Here is a 19,918-nt window from a genome sequence, read left to right on the forward strand (position 1 = left end):
CATAGTGCACGTTTCCTTGGTGCTCTTCTTACCCAACACATATGGGAATAAAACTGTGTTAATTTGCATAATATTTTTGCGTGCACATTATTCATTCAATCTATACACAGTAGCCTACAAACAATTACACAACAGATATACGTCTACACTCTAAACTATCTTATTTATTTAAGTGTCATTGACGGGTTTCTGTTGTCGTCTTCGATTTGGTACCTCTTTCAGACTACTTGATATTTGACACATAAAAAGCTAATTTTCAGTGGTATCTACAGTGGTTTAAAAACAAAACAAAAAACTGACATCTGATATTTTTTTCCCCAGGATGGTAGGGGAAGACTCATGAATATTCATTAGGGAAGTCATCCCTGATTGGTCTGATGACCTACCCCAACCCCACCCCTCAACCTACCCGCCATTGGGGTTAAGACCAATCAGGGATGACTTCCCTAATGAATATTCATGAGTCTTCCCCTACCATCCTGGGGAAAAAATATCGCGCGCCGCGTTGATCATCTTGAACACACCATTCACGCTCTGCTGAGGGATCGTTTCACAACACGAGGGAGCGGCAGATATTTACATGACTCTCTCTAGTGGCCAACGTTTAAGTAGCATTGTTTCGACACAAGAACAGCAGCATAGTCCTTCTTGCACGCCCACTGTCTGTTACACAAAGTTATATCATGATTTCAAGATCATTCCGGTCATAGAAGGCCATCGAGACTTCTCTCGTCCTCACATAACACCGAGCAGCTCTTCTTCGACCTGTCAGGTAAAAACAACAGCTGTTATTTTATACAACCATGAGTAGGCCTAGCCTACAACACGCAACTGCTTTACTTTAATAAGGGCGTTTCAATTTTTAAACAAAATGACACCATATGTAGCGCGCGTTAAATAATGTTCAAAGTCGCACGCTGTTTGCACGAAAGGAAGAATACTGTCTATATGTAATATTCGACACAGTTTTAGTAGTCATAGGCTAACTTACGTGCGTGGAGTCGCTTCCTTCGCAGGACGCTAAAACTGAACTGGCATGAACCAAATCTCTTATGTTTGATTCTATTATTCTATTGTTGGAAGTTCAAATGAGCTTTTTAAACAAACAAATAGCCTATTTATTAAGAACAAATGTGAAAACTTTCGCCAAACAGGCATTTATTTAGAACTCGGTTCATATTTACGTTTAAAATCTGTTTATTATTTGTATTCAATTATTTGGTAGCACTTTACAGTTCTGTTTCTTGTGTACACACTATGTATTTATTTTAGTAATGGTAATATCTGGATAAAACTAGGTACTAACCCCGAGTAAATCGAACCTTAACCAATGTTAGTTACCTTATATTACCCAGTACTTTCTTAGGTAAGTAGCCTACACTGTAGCCTGTAATAAGTGCACATACTGTAAAATAAAGTGTTACCAATTTGTGTGTGTTTACATGTTTACCCAATAGCTATAGCAAAATAGTATTATATTTGAATGTTTCACTTATTTTACTTCTTTTTATAGGCCTATATATCAGTTACTACATATTATTATTATTTTGCATCAAGCTAATGTTGTATGATTGCATTTTTTGAAAGCTAATGTCCTTAATTTACTACTAATGAGCCCTATTAAGATACTGTTGGCCTCCTTGACTCACATGCTGTGGAGATAAGCTATCAGACTTGTTATTACACTAAAACAATGTGTATGTACAATTGCTTAGAAATCTTAATTTGCCAGTTTGCATTGAAAGGATGTGGATTCCTATGCTGAGTTTGACTGCCCTGCCACACATTGGTGGGATATTTGGAGGTCTCATCACACGGAAGGAGGTGAAGACCTGGTACACCACGCTCAATAAGCCCTCATGGAGGCCACCTAATGCTGCCTTTCCAGTGGTGTGGACCACTCTCTACACTGGCATGGGGTTAGTTCAAACAGTGGCCACTAACTATATCTGTCAGTTATGCATTTAAAAGCTTTGAAGGAAGTTAAGTTTAAAAAATAAGAAGTAACTAAAAAAACCTTCAGATGGTGTGAAAACGTTTTTTTGTTTTTTTTTTAAGCTACGGTTCATACCTTGTGTGGAAAGAGCTTGGAGGCTTCAGCCAGGATGCAATGGTGCCACTGGGGCTCTATGGGTTGCAGCTGGCACTTAACTGGGCCTGGACTCCCATCTTCTTCGGAGCACACAAAATTAAACTGGTGAGACATTACTCTGGGGTTCAAAAATCATATTGTTCAGTTAAACTACTTTGAAGGGAAACCAGGACCAGTTTCTCTGCATAATAGCTATGAGATAGTATCAGATTTTTGTGAAGACATGCTTGACTGAATCTCTGTAGTACAGTTCTTCTGTTGCTCTCTCATATCTAGGCGATGATAGAGTTAGTGATGCTGAGTGGCACAGTGGCAGCCACAATGGTGTCTTGGTATCCCATCAGCCGCACTGCGACACTGCTCATGGTACCATACATGGCCTGGCTCTGCCTAGCTACCTGCCTCAACTACTGCATTTGGAGAGACAATCCAGAGCCCAAAAAAGACGACTAAAGAGGCCAATAAAAACTAACACCTCTAACTAACACAACTGATTAGAAAACTATTTTTTTGCTGGTTAGCCATTTGAAGTTGCTACTTAATAATGAAGATTTAAAAAAAAATAAAAAAAAATTAAACTTTACTTACAAGTTTATAATATCAGAAAATTTACAATGTCTTAATTATAAGAGCAGGAAAGGCTATAAAATGAGAATGTTCTAATGCTTACATCATTTTTTCACTTAAGTTCAGCATTTTACACAGATCAGTTTATATGTTATTCCAACTTAAAATGTTTAATTATAATAAAATGTTTGTTTGTCTTCTTGCCTACTTTTATAAATAAAAAAAACGTTTTAATGACTCCGTTTCTTGAAAGGAAATTCAGTTACAACATAGATTTTATTTCAAACACCAAGGTCTGGTCACAAACCTTTGCGCCTGTGCAAGGGTGGTGGTCAGGCAGGGTAGGTTTTTATCATCTATCTTTTATGAACATATTTTCCCATGGCGTAGGCCATTTTATCAATATCTGCCAGAAAATTCACCAGTGTGCACTCCGCTTTGTTACTTCACTTGTCTATGCAACTTTCTATTAGTAAACTGCTGTCATTTCATCCTAATCCTAAATTACAAATTTGTTCACAATTTACAAATTCACAACAAAATATGCTGGATTGTTAAAATGGAAATTAAAGACATTACTGTTTTACTTTAGGCTTTAAGGAATAAATATATAACCCCAAATTATGTTAAGAGAAGTAATGAAGACAAAAGTCTGATTTTCTTCTTTTTTTGTAATTTGAATAAAGATTTTTTGAGTGAACCTACCTTAACCCCCCACAACTACATATACAAAACAGATGATTCAACCATCTAGAAAAAGGGAAGGGAAATTTAAAGAATGTACATAATTCAGCATGGCTTTTTATCCAAAACACACTGGGTTGTTTCACGGTAAATACAAAAAATATTTATTTGCCTTATGGATTCAAGAGAAATAATATGCAAGTAATAATTTATGAAACTGAACATTGTTTTTCCTGAATGATCACATTTCTCTAACTTTAATACAGCTCTCCATATGAAACCATACGTACGTTTACTTCTTGGAAGTTTCTGTTCAACCACCAACATGAAGAGAGCTACAGTTGTTAGAAGTGAAGATTTAAATACACTCCTTAATTGTTTTATTTGAAAAAGTGCAAAGAGGAATAAGATCTGTACAGTATGATGATTATTTTTCAGTTTTTTCAGGGGGTCCATCTTCAGGTTTAGAGGAGAAGCGCTCCGTTAGTGTCTTCCACAATCCCTTCTTTACCTCATCTGCTTGCTGCATGTTTCCTGCAAAAAACAAAAAGACAAAATAACCTAGCTAGTAATACAAATCACCTTTTAAATCCTAGTACACATAAAAATGACAGCTAATGAACCATTATTTTGACATGAAATGTAAAGGTGATCTAAACAAACTGCTCTTATAGTGAAAATTCACAATACAATGCAACAATAACAAAATGTTTCCTCCCCAATTAAAAAAATAATATACTCCATTGTTTTCTCACTAGATTATGACATGCTACATGACACTGAATGTCAATACAGACTAGTACTTTACATTTAAGATTTACATTTTTTTATATACACTACTCAAAAGTTTGGGGTCAGTAAGATTTTTATTTTTTGAAAGAAATTAAAACATTCGATATGGACACATTGAATTCATCAAAAGTGACAGTAAAGACTTTTACATTGACTTTCTATAGAATCCTGAAAAAATATTGCATCACTGTTTCCACAAACGTATTAAAGGGATAGTTCACCCAAAAATGAAAATTCTGTCAGTAATTACTCACCCTCATGTTGTTCCAACCGCGTAAGACCTTCGTTCATCTTCGGAACACAAATTAAGATATTTTTGATGAAATCTGAGTGCTGGATCACTTCTCCATAGGCTGCTAGGTGACCGAAACTTGCTGGCCCAGAAAAGTTATTAAAGAGATCGTTAATATAGTCCAAGTGACTACAGTGGCTCAATCTTAAGTATATTAAGCGACGAGAATACTTTTTGTGCGCAAAAACAAACAAAAATAACGACTTTATTCCACTATTCATTTCCTTCTCTCTGGGCCTCGTAGTGTTTTTGCGCTGCGCGTCTGTGTTGCACGTCAACACGCATCACAACATGACCAGCGTCGGCCAATTGTGAGCCTACGTGGTGACGTGTAACACAGACGCGCTGTGCAAAAACACTACGTGAACCAACTAGAGGCCCAGAGAGAAGGAAATGAATAGTGGAATAAAGTCGTTATTTTTGTTTGTTTGTGCGCACAAAAAGTATTCTCGTCGCTTGATATACTTAAGATTGAGCCACTGTAGTCACTTGGACTATATTAACGATCTCTTTAATAACTTTTCTGGGCCAGCAAGTTTCGGTCACCTAGCAGCCTATGGAGAAGTGATCCAGCACTCAGATTTCATCAAAAATATCTTAATTTGTGTTCCGAAGATGAACGAAGGTCTTACGCGGTTGGAACAACATGAGGGTGAGTAATTACTGACAGAATTTTCATTTTTGGGTGAACTAACCCTTTAAGAAGCACTGTTTTGAAGAATGAGCACAAAATCAGCATATTAGAATGATTTCTGAAGGATCATGTGACACTGAAGACTGGAGTAATGATGCTGAAAATTTAGCTTTGACATCACAGGATAAAGTTTAAATCCTCACCTGTTGCCAATAGTATTCGGCACTCTTCCACTGTCACACCTGTAAAACTTGTATCTTTTGCTCGTGGAAACTGAAAACAAACGGACAAAAAAATTATGATGTTGTCAAACTAAGGTTTGTGTCAATCAAATCAACTGAATGAAAGACATTCTACAAAAATGTGAGAAAAGATGTTTTGACAATAAATATCCCAGTCTCCACAGACTATGCGAGCTATGAAGATTGTAAAGATACAAAAAAAATACAACATTTCTGAAGAAGACAGGCCAGTTTAAGTAAATCTGATTATAGAAATAAAAACTTAGATCTAGAAAATCCTTTAAGAAATTTCACTCACCTTTTCTTTGTACACATTACTGTTGATGCGAGCCAGACTTTCATACTGCTGATCACATTTCTCTGGGTCTGAAATCTAAATTGAGACACAAGACAATATATGTAACATATATTGCCTATAGGCAATGTTGCATAAGATATTTGTATTGTTGCTTACGAGTATTTTTAGTTCGAATCTTTACAAGAAAAAAAAAAACACTGAGCTAGAGAAAATAAACCTTCAAGTACATGTTACAGAAAGAACTCCTCTATCCTGATAAATATCATGTTAGTGACTGTCTAATGAACGCGTGAATACCTCTGCGCATAATATGAAAGATGACATTTGACTTGTCTTGTTGCAACTGGCAAGGTCTGCAACAAGGGTAAATCGTGCAGTAAATCCCATACCTGTGTATTTTCGCCTTCTCGGAAAGCACTAGCGACTCTTTGGCGTAAAAATGTTCCTAAATCTCGCCCTTTCTTTGATTCGTCCTTTGGCCATTCCTCGCATAGCTTTAGAAATCGACGGTATCTGGTGGCAGACATGTTTTACGTACAGGAATTGTAGGTGGTGTTTCACAACTGCACTGTGCTGAAAACTGTAAGCCGTGGAGGGTCAAATGATACGGCGTTTCAAAATTGATCCCTTGTAGGGCAAATTGCCCGTCTCTAAATACGGTTTGTCCCAGTTGAGGATCCGTAGAGCCATTCTGTTGACCTCGTGGTTTGCCGTAGAAATCTCAAGGTAATTTCAAAGACCCTCTGCTTGCTTGGCTAATACTAAAAGAATCATTTAGTACCAAATAAAATGAGCGGAAAGAAAGCCGATGGGCAATCGGGTGGCGTCATGGGCTGGATAAGCACTGCTTGCCGTTTTGCAGCGGACAGAAATGACTTTAGAAGGTTTGTTACTGTTGTTAATGATCTGACACATAGTAACGTTACTGCTGCGTACAACTCCTGTCTCGAAGTGATGTTCAAATGTATTCTTTTAAATATCCTGCTAGCATCTGTGGTGATCCCCTTTGTTTCATTGTTACAGGAATCTTCTTGTAAACCTGGGATTATTTGCAGCGGGTGTTTGGGTCGCAAGAAACCTCTCAGATTTCGACCTAATGTCTCCTCAGCCAATCACGTAGCTCCCGATCAACAACGACGACAAAGAGGATTTACAGGTGAAACAGCAAAAAACAAACTTGAAAGCATTGTTCACCCCTACCCTTCAAAAACATATCCGAGACTTAACTCCTTTATTTTCTTTTCTCAAAATAGGAGGTGCTGAAATGGAAGAACATGGACGTTTTCTAGTGGGTCTTGTTGAACAAGCCCATTCGACACTTAAGGGAATAAATCCCAGCAATTGGATGATTACAATTGTAGATTTATTGTGTACTTCGTGTTTTGTTGAAATAAAGCTCACGCTGAAACATTTGCCAACAGCAGTTTATTCATGAATACATAAAATACACATAATATTACAACAATATTCTAGAAAATTAAAAAATCCATTATAATTAAAAATTTAAAGCACTTTACAATGCATATTTTGATACCCTTTTATGTAGCATTTCCACACTTGCAATCCCTTATTTTGAAGACAAAACTTTGATCCAGGTCTCTTTTTCTGACCTGAAGAGACATAAGTATTAGATATTACTTTACACAGGAATTTAGATTTTTCAAACTAAATTGTTCACTCAAAATAAACAGTGCTCAAGATAATAAAAACAGGGGTTGGACAATGAAACACTGGCCAATATAGTGTGTTGGAGGAGGTTTCACGTCTATATCTTCAATGATTTTACATTCTATCAGTCAGAGCAGAGTGTGAATTAGCGGAGCAATAGCACAGCTGTACAAAAAATATTGCAATCCACACAACATAATGGGAGACGAAACCAGGCGTTTCCGTTTCATTGTCCAACCCTCATACTTGTAGTCTTGGCAATGGATTATATATCGTGTAGTGAAAGTTACCGTGTGCGTGCAGCCAATACGAGGGCGGTGGAAGACCTGTGGTTCTTGGGCAGATGGAGCAGGAGGGACTCAGTGGGTAGTCCCGAAATTGTTTTGATTTCCTCTACACGCACATTATCAGGAAATAGTGCATGGTTCTGCACAACAAACCTGTGTCCACTGAGTGGAGTGTAAAATAACAATAACATTGGATATCAAAACTTTAACATAAAACAAACTTACAAAAACATTTCACCAGATCATACCTTCTAACAGAGAGGAGCAAAAGATCATTGAAGAGATGAATGTATACATCTTTGCGAGCGACTACAGAGACTTTGTTATTGCCACTAACAATTAGTTGCTTCAAAGTTCCCTCATGAATCAAATGACGCCCTCTGGTGATTAATGGAATGGACTGATTGAGAACAGAAAGAAAACGGGTTTAAAAATACGACAGCAGAAAAATAGGATTACCTGTACATTAAGATTTTATACCTTGACATTTCTGAAATCCACTAACTTGTCCAAACAAACAAGCAGCTCTGTCCTCTTCATTTGTTCGACATTTCTGTCACACTCCTCCACTATCTACACAATCAGATTTATGAAATGCATGAATTGCATCTAATTATGAAAGCTTGTTTCTGCCACGGAATAAAAAAAGAAAGAGATAATTGTGACTTTCTCACAATTGCATGATAAAAACCGCAACTGACTTTTCCCCCCTCGCAATTGCAAGAAAGAGCTTTTTTTCTCAGAATTTTGAGAAAAAGTAGAGATTAAAATTTAAAAAAAATTGTCTTGGCAGAAACATGCTTCCATACAGTATCTAATACTGATCAATATGTATCAATTAATATCCAAGACAAGATCGAAGATCATTTATATATAAAGATATGAGGGGAATTTTTATTTTGAAAGCAAAGCATGACAGCCTACCTTACGTACAGCTTCAATGGCTTCCATCAAATTAGAGACATTAAGATAAACACCTTTAGTTCGCTTGAGGATGTTCTAAACCAAAACACAAACAATTCATGTTCACAAAAAGATGTTGACAGTATTTTCTCTGAAGAGTCTACACATCTCCCTAACCTCAAGTAAGAGTGTCAGCCGTGTGATCCTCTGAAAAGGAAGAATCAAGAAAGATTTGAGCGTCTGTCTCTGGCATTGTGGATCTTTCTCTAGTTTCTTCAGGATCAACGGAAATTTCTTGTTGCCCTGCCTGGTGGGAAGTGTAAAATGGTCATTAGAGCGCTACCATGCCAATGCTATAATAATAAATTGAATGATGTGTTCAATATGGAATAAACATTAAAATGGAACAAACTGCAGTTGAGTGATGAGGGCCTCCTGGTACATCATGTTGGTGATATACGGCACATAGACTTGCTGGAAGTCTTGCTGGTGATTCAAAACAATATCACCAACCCGTGACATCACCACATCCTGCCTGAGATGGGACTCCAGGTCATGCAGAATCCTAAATAAACCCAAATAAAGTAATATTGCATTATGGATATGGATAGATATATATATATATATATATATATATATATATATATACACACACACACACACTGCATTTGATCAAAAACACAGTTAAAAAATTAAATGGCAAAATATTTCCCCATTTTAAATATTTTAAAATGTAATTTACCCTGCACCTTGTGATGGCAAATCAGATTTTTCAGCAGCCATTATATTAGAAATACAGCAAAAACAATACTGTGAAATATTATTACAATTTAAAACTATATTTAAATTTTTTTTATATATTTACATATACATATACATATATATATACATACATATACACATACATACATACATACATACATATATATATAAAATACATATTCTTGTGATTGTAAAGTTGAATTTTCAGAAGCCATGACAAAAGTCTTTGGTGTCAATGATCCTTCAGAAACTCAAGTAACATTTCTTATTATCAATGTTGAAAACAGTTGTGCTGCTTAATAGTTTTGTGGAAACAGTGAAACATTTCTCTTTACATTCTTTGATTTTAGGATTCTTCAATGAATAGAAAGTTCAAAAGAACAGAATTTATTTGAAATAGAAATCTTTTGTACCATTATAAAATATCTTTTTACTATCAACTTTACTATTTTACTATCTTTTTACTATATTAAAACCAATTTAATATAGCCTTGCTGAATAAAAGTAGGCCTATTATTTAAAAATAAATAATGGTAGTGTATGTAAATTGTTAGATTAGTATCAGTGAGATCAAGTGAAAGCAGCATAAAGCATCTTTCATATACATGATTGTATTGTGTTGTATTGTATTGTATATCCAAGCATGTATCCTTACCGTTCACTGACTCTGCAGACGTCCTTTAGGTTGGAGAACAGAACATGATGCTGCACACGGGAGAGGATCTGTTTGAGTTCTGCTGAGCACTGATACACATTCAGTGCCACCACCAGACTCTTCTGATACGAGGCCTCTGACACAATCAACTCAAACATGGCCTAGCCCGAAATCACAAAAACAGAGGGATGAGTAGTGTAACTTTACAGTATACATCGGACCAAGGTCACATTTTGCAAGCATGCAGCAGTCTTGTAGACATGCTGCAATATACACCTCCTGAAGCTGGATCTCCTGCGCACTGAGGGACTTCAGCAGACACTCAACTTGCGGTAACTCCTGCCATAGAGCGTATGGCTTAGCATGTAGTCCTGGTGGACTCAACACAGGGGTTGGGCTTACAGGAGGAGGAGTTTTCAGACCATGAAGACGCACCAATTCCACCAATTCTGAAAATCCTGTGTGCTGTGCTCTGTGTAAATCCTTCTTCACAGCCCTCATCCAATACTCCTGATATAAAGGGACAGCTAGGAAAACAAAATTGGAACATATGAAAGTAATATTTGATGCTACTATCTATATTTGGTAAATAAATGTGACCCAGCTACAGCATCTGGTTGACAGTTTTTGCAAGATTCATCAGGAAACTTACAACTGTTGATGTACTCGGATTCAAACTTGGCAACATACGTTTCCTCTTGTGCATTGACTTCAGTTGCATCTGCCCTGAAACGAGAAGAATGCTTAAATGCTTAATTGCTTTGTTTCTGTGCAAAAGCTGATGTACAGACATTTACATTTTGTTAATACTGGATGCCTGAATTATCGTTTTGTGCATCATAAATGTTACCTGTTCACCTCATTCTCCTCACAGTTCATGTCAGATGATTCCAGACTGGAGCTCGTCGAAGAGAAAAGGGATGAAATGGGCAGAGAAAACCCCATTAAGTTCAATAACTGTGAGGTTGCAACAGATCTAAGAGCTTCAGCCAACCCTTGAGATGCACTAAGGAAAAGAGGTAAAAATGAAAAAGAGGTAAAAATGAAGCACCATCTGAAAAAAGATTATTGCGAGGTAGGCGGCTAATAGGAAATAAAACAACAGGTTAGGATAGGATTAGTTATAATATTAGGTCATGTCAGAACAACAGAGAAACAAACGAATTAAATATTATTATTAATTTATTTTAAATACATACTAGTAAAGCCCTACAGACGCTTCACAGTCCTCCACGTTTGTTTTAGGGCTGTGTTGTTCATCCAGACGAGCATCTAGTGCTTCTGTTACATCATCTCTGTCGGCCCAGATTGTCTCATTCTCCATGACATGGGCCATTTAAGGTAACGTTTCTCGCGGTTTTATGCGTAGTATTAAATTTGAATTTAAACTTTGAATTATCGCAGTAAAATACCAATTTTACACGCAGACACTCATACGCCACTGGAGCACTTTCCAAACCACTGGATTAAGATCTGTCTGGTCTAATTGACTCAGAAGAGCGTCCTCACCTGTCCAATTTCCCACAAACAATTTTGCTGCGTTTGATTGGGCGTTGCTTTGGCGAAGATTAGCCTACTTTATTATTGGCTGAACCTAAAGAAACAACGTCTCAGTGTCATGTCATCTTATGAAATAGTGGGATCAAGATTTTCATCATCATCTCATTACAGTAATAAGAACATGACAGTAAATGTGGATATAAATAGGCTAGGATGTGCAACTTAATGTTCCCAAAAATATGCTTTATTTTCTGAATGAAATAGTTAATATTAATATAATATTGAATTAAAATTAATATTTCTTCTATAATATATATATCTTATGGTTTTAAGGTCAAATTTAACCAAAACACTTCATTGTGAGAATCACCCTATTATTATAAAAGATGAATCAGTGACACGTTGTGTTAAATGTAAGCAGTTTATGCTAGTATTATGCTTAGTCTGTATTTTTCTTTTACACTTCGACATGATTGCTGTAAATAATTATTACACTTAAATCATCCTAAAAAGCACAACTTCACACTTGAAATATAAGAACCACTTTTTCCTTTTATTTGGTTTTTAAACTGTATACAAGATGAAACTGAGCTTCCCAAATAGAATGAACACAACTGATATATGATCCAGAGATTACAAAAATGACAAGAGGGTAGACATGACAAAAGATCAAAGACAGCTGGAGAGGGCACATCAGGACTTTACACCAAAATCAAGTGTTTAGACAAGGGACAACAAATAAGAGAATAAAACAGACTTCCCAACAAAATGTAGTGGTTGCTGCCCTGAGGGCATATTGGGGAGTAACTCTTCCTGTAGAACACTTTGTCAGTCCAACTTTTTCCTGTCAATTTCATTTTAATGGAAAACACAATATAAAACACGACCACAACATCATGAATTTGATACAAAGAAATACTACTGATAATAGACTGACAATTTTGTTCAAGGATGGACTATGAACACAAAAGGTTATGGTATTTAAGTCTACTATATAATTTCCAAAGGCAACCTATAGAAAACATGTCAAGTTATACAGGATTGGCAACTATTAAATAAAATGGTTATTAAAGAGAAAATAACCTCAGCTTGAACATTATAGCCAATTAAAATTGGGAAAAGGACTCTGAAATTGGTGCTTTACCGGTTTACTATCTGTTCCGATCACATTTAGACAAAATAAATTTAGTAAGATGCTTCAGAAGATTCTGGGTAAGGTCAGTAAACATCAGGCACATAAATCAATTTTGAGATCTAAAACCATGCAGTTGTTGGAAGATAGGAAACAGGTCTATTTCTGCCACATTCATTTCATTACAGAGCCCCACCACCAGATGTAAACTATTCATATTCCTGTAAATTGTCTGACAGTTTATCAAATTTATTCAAACCAAACCAATAAAATCAACAATCCATTACGAACTATTGAGGCAACATGCAAAACTTTAAAAAGACTGCACAGACTTATTCGTTCTGTTGAAAGAGAAATATGGCCAGCTTCTCGCATATCTATTTTTAAACATTATGTGTGTTGGCAAAGTAGAGAGCCAGAATAAGACCATCAAGTACAAGACAATGAGGACTGCTAAAGGAAAACCACAGGATGAAAAAGGCTCATATGTTGACTGACGCCACCCCTAAAAGTTGATTTAGAGTCTAAGTGGGCACAGTGATCTTTCTTGCAAGCAGCACCAATAAGGCAAGCTCCACACTGCCTTGAGCCTGTTCCAGTGCCAAGGCAGCCTCACGAGCAGAGAACCCTGACGCCTGGATCCTCTGAATGTGCTCTAATGGAAACTGTCCCATCGAGGCCTGTGATGCAAGTTGGTTGGAGTCTCCAAGGAAAAGAGGATCCGCCGAAGTCGCTTGAGTTTGAGGAGATGGCCTTTGACTGGAATTGGTTGATATGCCAGCTGCAACAGAAAGGGGGCGCTGCTGAGACAGATCAGCTGAGATGTCAATGCCTGAGGGGTTTTCGTCCGCAATGTCCTGCACTTGCTGGCCCTCAGGGAGCTCAAGATCTCCCTGGGAAGAAGCGGTCACCGGCCCAGAACCTTCCTCAATAACAAGGGCACAATTTCTTTCAGCTGCATTAGGGTGCTGAATCGTTTGTTCCACTATGAGATCTACCGGAGTAGAAGCTTGGTTCTCTGTGTGCCTTGGATTGCTCGGTACGTCTAGAGTATCCCTCACTGATTGAGAAGTAAATTCAGCTTTGGCAACACTTCCCTCCTTGTCCTTTGTTGTGGCAGTATTAGAGGATGTGTCAATAGTTGGGTTCAGAGTGGCTCGGTTTCTTGCAGCATGATCCTGGTCCACCTCATCAACATATTGTCTAGATGTTGTAACATTAGGGTCAGGATTCATTCCAGAAACTGTTGGCCAACTGCTGGACATCAGAAGCTTATGGAGCTCCTTAAGGGCTTGAGCCAAGGAAGGGATGTTGTCTAACTCCGGCTGGTCTCTTTCACAGGGTATTTCACTCTTTTCAGTGTCTGAATTGACAGAAGTAGTGGCTGGCTCAGCAGGACAGGGTTCAAGGCTAAAATCTGGAACAGGCATGCATTGTGGTTGGGCCCCTGAAACATCTTCAATCACACTACCTTGGTCTCTCTGGAACTGATCAGGAAAGTCATGGCCAGTTTCTGGTTTTGCATTGGAAGAAACATCCATGTCCACTTCCTGATCCAGTGTTAGAGTCTGAGAGCCTGGGTTAAAAAGAATAAAGGGAGATTCTGCTGCTACAGTCCCAGAGGAAGTGATATTTTTCCCCAAAACCGTGTCCATCGGACTGCCGGAATCTCCTGAAATGATGTCACCAGTCACTTTATTGTCCTCGGGCACAGTACTAGAGAATGGTTCCTGAGAGGGAAGAGTTCTTGGGATGGGAGCATCTGCATCCGTCTGTAAGCAAGATGACGTTGAATCGGCCAGTCCTTGGGACTGAGATCTGAAGGTGTCATCAGAGGGATCTGGAGAGGGTTCACCAACTTTTAATGACTGAAGTGGAGAGGATTCAATCGATGTGGGAATTTCAATTGGGGTCGCTCCCTGGTTTATAGAGGCTGGGGCAGATTTGGAACGATCTAGGGTGAGACTGTGGGGATGATTTGAGGTTGACGATGTTGTGGGTTGGTTGAGAGGTTTAAATGGCAGGGATTGTGGTGAGGTAGTTTTTCCATCTTCAATATCTGAGAGAGAAACAGTAACTGATGAACTTGAAAGTCTACATATAGGTGATATAAAACCATGCAAATTCAGCAAACACTGCAAACCATGCCAAATAGTTAGCATCATAGACAGGCAAAGTTGAACGTATTTCAAGAAATTACTCACAAAACGAAGGCCGTTCCAGTGCGTACCAATGTATGTATTGTGTCTAATATTTACTGGGTCAAATATTGTATTAGGCTAATGAAATATTCCCTCTGTGACTGTAGTACCTGGTAGGTAGAGCCCTCTCCAGCTGTCTGTCCATATGACATCAGTTCTGTCCTGCTCATAGTTAGGGCACACAAACGCCACACATTTCATGCAATAAGAGGCAAACAATTAGCAAAAACACATCCAGAGAAAAGGAGAGAAAAGAGGCATGCTCCTATCAATCACATAAGCTACACAAGGTGGTGTTCAACTCACATTATTTAAGGGTAATCTGTATAAACATGAACTTCAACATGAACCATATGAACATGAATTACAGTATTTGCAGGTATAAACAGCACATTTTTAATGCTATCTAGTGACAATGTTAACACTGAATACTACATTCTGAAGAGCCAATGTCCTAACATGTTTCAACTCATGTTTCCTCAGTATTCCTCAATATTGTGAAATATTATTACAATAATAAAAAAAACTTCAAGATCCTTAAGAAATCATTCTAATTTGCTGATTTGATGATAAAGAAACATTTTTATTATCATCATCAATATTAAAAACAGTTGTGCTATTTTTGTGGAATTTTGTCGTTCAGCAGAACAGCTTGAATTTAATTCACTTTCGATTAATTGTCCTTGCTCAATCAAAAACTATTGATTTCTTATATATATATATATATATATATATATATATATATATATATATATATATATATATATATATATATATATATATATATATATATATGAAGAAAAAAAAATAAACACCACCTTGTGAACTGGGTGAGTGGTTCTGTATTGCAAACAAGATAAACAAACTATACAAAAATTGTTTTGTTAAATTCTTCTGATCCCTAAACAAGGAAATCCGTTTTAGTTCTACAATAAACCACTGATGAGTATTCATTCCTTGTGTTAAAATCTAATGCTGCCTTCGTGTGCAATTGGAATTAAATACGAAGATTAAACAGGTTTCCAAGTCAAAAATTGGACATGAACTCAAGTCATATTTACCACTGGGACATCAAAATGATCAGGGATCATTTTGATACCCAAGTTCCCGAGCTGGGCGGGTCATAAACTTTAAACATGGCGGGGGAGAACAATTTCTGCTGTGACAGGTATTCTTTATTAGAAAAATTTCCCCAACCACTACATCATCTTATCTTGTTGTTAAAGTAGTGCATATGTACATATATGAATTCTCATTTGAAGCTTATCGTGTGTCTTATACACAGCGAGAAATTTCAGAATCTAGATAGCACGGTGAATGTTTATATGTTTGTCAATGAATGGGACGCTGAATATCATTTAGGCTTTAATAAGATTTGCCAAATAAACAGGCAAGAATAAAGCTGGCGTCCTCCATGATTCTTGTTCTTTCCGACAACCAAGCGTTTGAATGCGACAAGCTCGTAATCACGACTTGAGAAGTAGGAAATTTCTGATAGCACGTGAAGGCAGCATAAATCTAGCTTTTATTCCAACCTATTAGCCATGCAATCTCTTGGTCTACATATCATGCATCTCACCACTGTCCTGCACAGATCTTTGTATTGCCTCTGCCAGTTCTCGATCTGCAATCTCCTCAGGCCGGGTATCCTCTCGTCCCTCTGGTCCATATGCCAGCCGGGCACACTCGGGCAGCTCTGCCTCAGGTAGAAAATGTGTCTCTGTACCCGTCGTCCCAATCAGGAGAACATTTTTCTTCAGATCTATGGAGCACTGGATGAGAGAAAATCAAGTTATAAGAAATAGAATGGCACTAAGTAGAAGAGAACAGGCATTGCAAACTCAAGTAATGAAAAACTTCTACTGGTGATCTACTCTAAAACAGAACATAAAATTATATTTAATATTAATATCATTGTTTACATAATATTATAGAAAGAAAAAGAATGAGCTAACAAGCTATTCCAGCTATATTTGTAAGATTAAGTGAGATAAAATATTTTCCTGAGTACACAGACTGACAATAGCATGCAGACAAAGTAACCTCACTTGCTAAACTCTATGTGTCTAGGGAATATGGGAAAATCCTCATATTAGTTTCATTCCATTAGAAACATTAATGGCAAGTTAAACAGATTCCATTACGGGAAATAGATCACTTTATTGGCTATGAACCAAAGTTCCCAAGCAGACCTGGTGTCTCTTCAGCATGTCAAGGCCTAGCAGCATATCCATGGGCTGATCTTCCAAAATAGAGAAAGAGCAAGGCAGGAAATCTCCTTCGATCTGCACCTGGGCTGGGTGTAAAATATATATTTCGTATATTATAATAAGATTTAATAGAAAGTGTTGGAAGATATGCATATTGCATATTAAAGGAGCAGGTCTAAATAAATGCCATACTTAAATGAACTCGGCCAATAATTTTTTGAGTGCCAACCCCTTTGGCAATGCCTGCCCAGCGTCTGTCCACTAGACGCATGATATTACATCGCTCTGCACATGCTTGGCTCATAATCGTCATCTGAGCTCCTAAAGAAGGATTATAAAACATTAGTACATAATATAAAGAAACCTCAAGTATTAAGTAAAAACTATTTAGATTGATGATGTTTAGTAAGACATTAAGCAAAATATAACAATGCACTCAACAATATCCTATTGAGAAGATATCTTAAAATACGATTGACTACCTGAGTCAACAAAGGCCTTTACTGGGTGTCCATTGACTTTGCAGTTGATGTATAGCATGACCACCTGGCCAAAACTCTCAGGTGCTTCTTCCATTGCAATGGTCATATTCTCCTCAATATTGTGCTGTCTGGAAATGTAAAATGATGTCATGCATTCTTTTTTTAAATTTTTTTTATGATCCATGTGCCATAGACCATGTTTTTGCTGTGCATATAATCTCACCCCTTATTTGTTACCTGATTTCTTCCTCAATCTTGGCCTGAGCAACCAAGTCAAAAGGATCTGCAGTCAGCAGTTTGATTCTCTCCTGCTCTCTCCGTGCTCGGTCCTGCTGCTGCTCCAATAGCACCTTGGTGAAGCGCTCTGAAAAAGGGAAGAAAAATGATTCTGTCACTCTGGGAAAAAACATTCAATCATCCACAGATGCATTTAGGTTCCATCATTTTTATTTACCAAGGTCTCCACTCAGTAGAGCCTCAGCAAGTGGAGGGTTTCGCTCTTTCAGCAACGAAAGCTCATGTGGATTTGCCAGCAACATGTCACGTAGCAAGGCGGGGTTGTCCAATCCCTGGGGAGAAAGGGCTGAGCCTGAGCCTGAGCCAGAGCCTGAGCCAGAGCCAGATCCTGCACCTGAGCCTGATCCTGGAGTGGTGGCTTGGGGCGGCCGTGATTGGGTGGCACTGGGGCGCTGGGCATGGTGCTGTCTGTTTTGACCTGAGGACGTCCCAGGAACAGCAATGGAACTGAAATCGATGCGAGGCAGACCTAAGACATTAAGATTAATTATGATTAATGCCATGATAAGCTCACATTAAGCCATTTTAAAGCATATCTAGTTATGCTGGTTTACCTGGAACTGAGGGTTGTTGTCCTAGTAACCTCTCTGCTTGTCTTAACACTAGCACATCTCCATCCTTCAACCCATAGTTCCCTAGGGCTCGGGTGGGATCTTGTAACGGCTGCTCTGCGTAGGAGATCTGGAGAGCAAAGGTTGCATTATTTTATTCAATTTGTTAAAACACAGCACATTCTCTTTTTGTCCAAAAAACCTATAAAATTTATCTTTTATCATTTCAAAATAATTCTTAAAAATACCAAACTCACAGAAATAAATGCCTTAGTTTTTAAAGTTGTTTGTATAATAATCGACTTACAGTTTCAGTTCATGCACCATGTAATGGGAGCAGCAGCTACAGGCAAAGTTTCTCTTTCAATTTTCAAATCGAAAGATTTATCTGCTACACCATGTTACCCAACACACCCATGCCAAATAAAGACTCGTTCGTGTTATGCGTTTAAACAGCACACAATTCCGTGTATTATGGTTTCCTGACAGGGTACATCTTTACCAAACAAAAAACGTTTTTTTGAAATAGTTCAGCTTTGCTAAATGCTCGTCATTAGCGCAACTTCATCTTTCCAGATTTGTTTTTTTTTCTTTTCCTGTAAGTGTTGACATAGGCTCAGTAACGTTATGCTATTAATAGCATGGACCTATGGCACTAATTTGTTTAGTCAGGTCGCTTAGCATAGTACGTTAGCTAACTAACTGTTGCAACACTTTTGGAATATGTTTACGTTACCTGAATCTCCCCGGCTGGTATTCCTGATTCAAGTTCGCAAAGAGCCAAAAAATCCCTGAGTTCAAGCTCCGGGGACACTTCCAGGGCGAAAGTGGTTTCCGAGCGGTCTCTCGGTGCACAAAACACGGTGAGCAGCATTGCGCTCGGGGTCAAACCCGGTTACTGCTTCTCTCTCGCTGTCAGAAACTGCCGTTATTTCGGGGTTTTGCTACAGGAAACGTGACGACGTCTGTCCTGTTAACACGTTGGGTAAATTCTGGTTATGAAAAAGTTAAGCATATGGAGAAACATCTGAACAAGCCAACACAATTCGCTCATAAAGAATTCGTTCACTTCCTTTTCACAGCTCAGTCTCTAGCCACTGCCGTAAACCGATTACGTGTGTCGTAGCTTACTGAGACAGGAAGTCAGAAACAACATTAAAACAATGCATTTTGATATGATAAATTAATAGAATATTTGAATGAATTAATAAATTTAATTAAATTGATCAAATTAAATAAATTAATAACATTAATTATAGCGATTAGCCCAATATAAATAAAGTAAAAATAAATAAGACATGTTTAAGTAATTAAATTGTACACATATACTAGTTTGTCCAATGTGTCCTCAGACTTTTATACCAGTGTTACATGCATGCATATTTATTTAGATTTTTTTTATTCCGAGATCTGATTAAGCAACTGTACTAATAACACACAAAGTACATAAAATACATTAATATCCCTACAAAATATTCTAGTAAGCAAGTGACAACACCAAACCCCGTACTGTAGAGGGCGCTACGGCACAACTTAATTGGATATAGATCAGTTTTCACAGCAGTTTTAATTCATATTAGATAATTAAATTAACAGTTTTTATAATTATGAGGAATGACTGTCAAATATAAAGTTAAGGGTACTTTAAGGATAAAACTGTAACACTGAA

The 19,918-nt window shown here is 37.6% G+C and overlaps 5 protein-coding genes across 7 annotated transcripts; 2 read left to right on the top strand and 3 right to left on the bottom strand.

Moving 5' to 3' along the window:
* The first annotated feature begins 482 nt into the window (after positions 1–482).
* On the top strand, positions 483–2,896 carry tspo (translocator protein). Of its 2 annotated transcripts, none has more exons than XM_084127994.1 (4): positions 483–772; positions 1,746–1,919; positions 2,059–2,197; positions 2,369–2,896. In XM_084127994.1, exons 2-4 carry the CDS (start codon positions 1,747–1,749, stop codon positions 2,543–2,545), a joined length of 489 nt encoding a protein of 162 aa, XP_083984120.1. In that variant the 5' UTR covers positions 483–772; position 1,746; the 3' UTR covers positions 2,546–2,896. The 2 variants fall into 2 exon arrangements, with proteins under 2 accessions (XP_083984120.1, XP_083984121.1); XM_084127995.1 differs by having other exon boundaries at positions 503–772; positions 1,733–1,919.
* uqcc2 (ubiquinol-cytochrome c reductase complex assembly factor 2) lies at positions 2,670–6,279 on the bottom strand. Its single transcript, XM_084127996.1, has 4 exons — positions 5,991–6,279; positions 5,602–5,676; positions 5,265–5,334; positions 2,670–3,877 (listed from the first exon to the last, which is right to left on the bottom strand). The coding sequence occupies exons 1-4, from the start codon at positions 6,126–6,128 to the stop codon at positions 3,771–3,773; spliced, it is 390 nt and encodes a 129-aa protein (XP_083984122.1). The 5' UTR covers positions 6,129–6,279; the 3' UTR covers positions 2,670–3,770.
* A 111-nt stretch (positions 6,280–6,390) lies between these two features.
* tomm6 (translocase of outer mitochondrial membrane 6 homolog (yeast)) lies at positions 6,391–7,013 on the top strand (the record flags this gene model as incomplete). Its single annotated transcript, XM_084127997.1, has 3 exons — positions 6,391–6,485; positions 6,625–6,757; positions 6,855–7,013. 2 exons carry the CDS (start codon positions 6,391–6,393, stop codon positions 6,719–6,721), a joined length of 192 nt encoding a protein of 63 aa, XP_083984123.1. The 3' UTR covers positions 6,722–6,757; positions 6,855–7,013.
* LOC311091875 (rho guanine nucleotide exchange factor 19) lies at positions 7,009–11,335 on the bottom strand. The gene is made up of 12 exons (XM_084127993.1): positions 11,076–11,335; positions 10,727–10,882; positions 10,529–10,602; positions 10,153–10,403; positions 9,877–10,037; positions 8,872–9,024; positions 8,637–8,766; positions 8,481–8,555; positions 8,037–8,129; positions 7,805–7,956; positions 7,560–7,718; positions 7,009–7,211 (listed from the first exon to the last, which is right to left on the bottom strand). The coding sequence occupies exons 1-12, from the start codon at positions 11,210–11,212 to the stop codon at positions 7,169–7,171; spliced, it is 1,584 nt and encodes a 527-aa protein (XP_083984119.1). The 5' UTR covers positions 11,213–11,335; the 3' UTR covers positions 7,009–7,168.
* A 573-nt stretch (positions 11,336–11,908) lies between these two features.
* ddi2 (DNA-damage inducible protein 2) lies at positions 11,909–19,371 on the bottom strand. Of its 2 annotated transcripts, XM_084128180.1 has the most exons (10): positions 18,986–19,371; positions 18,253–18,379; positions 17,856–18,167; positions 17,639–17,765; positions 17,402–17,529; positions 17,112–17,240; positions 16,902–17,005; positions 16,289–16,481; positions 14,820–14,871; positions 11,909–14,567 (listed from the first exon to the last, which is right to left on the bottom strand). In XM_084128180.1, the coding sequence occupies exons 1-9, from the start codon at positions 19,121–19,123 to the stop codon at positions 14,861–14,863; spliced, it is 1,269 nt and encodes a 422-aa protein (XP_083984306.1). In that variant the 5' UTR covers positions 19,124–19,371; the 3' UTR covers positions 11,909–14,567; positions 14,820–14,860. The 2 variants fall into 2 exon arrangements, with proteins under 2 accessions (XP_083984306.1, XP_083984305.1); XM_084128179.1 differs by lacking the exons at positions 16,289–16,481; positions 16,902–17,005; positions 17,112–17,240; ... (3 more) ...; positions 18,253–18,379; positions 18,986–19,371 and having other exon boundaries at positions 14,820–15,036.
* Positions 19,372–19,918: the final 547 nt, after the last annotated feature.

The sequence above is a fragment of the Abramis brama genome (genome assembly GCF_963993115.1).
Source record: "Abramis brama genome assembly, chromosome: 11".
Taxonomy (NCBI): domain Eukaryota; kingdom Metazoa; phylum Chordata; class Actinopteri; order Cypriniformes; family Leuciscidae; genus Abramis; species Abramis brama.

Excerpts from the sequence above, each read along its gene's own strand:
- tspo (XM_084127994.1), top strand. The coding sequence starts at position 1,747 with ATGTGGATTCCTATGCTGAGTTTGACTGCCCTGCCACACATTGGTGGG. Across the intron at positions 1,920-2,058 it reads ACTCTCTACACTGGCATGGG|CTACGGTTCATACCTTGTGT; the intron begins GTTAGTTCAAAC and ends TTTTTTTTTAAG. Across the intron at positions 2,198-2,368 it reads GAGCACACAAAATTAAACTG|GCGATGATAGAGTTAGTGAT; the intron begins GTGAGACATTAC and ends TCTCATATCTAG.
- uqcc2 (XM_084127996.1), bottom strand. The coding sequence starts at position 6,128 with ATGTCTGCCACCAGATACCGTCGATTTCTAAAGCTATGCGAGGAATGG. Across the intron at positions 5,677-5,990 it reads GAGAAGGCGAAAATACACAG|ATTTCAGACCCAGAGAAATG; the intron begins GTATGGGATTTA and ends GTCTCAATTTAG. Across the intron at positions 5,335-5,601 it reads GTAATGTGTACAAAGAAAAG|TTTCCACGAGCAAAAGATAC; the intron begins GTGAGTGAAATT and ends GTTTGTTTTCAG.
- LOC311091875 (XM_084127993.1), bottom strand. The coding sequence starts at position 11,212 with ATGGCCCATGTCATGGAGAATGAGACAATCTGGGCCGACAGAGATGAT. Across the intron at positions 10,603-10,726 it reads GAGGAGAATGAGGTGAACAG|GGCAGATGCAACTGAAGTCA; the intron begins GTAACATTTATG and ends TTCTCGTTTCAG. Across the intron at positions 7,212-7,559 it reads GTATTGGCTGCACGCACACG|GTCAGAAAAAGAGACCTGGA; the intron begins GTAACTTTCACT and ends ATGTCTCTTCAG.
- ddi2 (XM_084128179.1), bottom strand. The coding sequence starts at position 14,910 with ATGAAATGTGTGGCGTTTGTGTGCCCTAACTATGAGCAGGACAGAACT. Across the intron at positions 14,568-14,819 it reads GAGAGGGCTCTACCTACCAG|ATATTGAAGATGGAAAAACT; the intron begins GTACTACAGTCA and ends TTTCTCTCTCAG.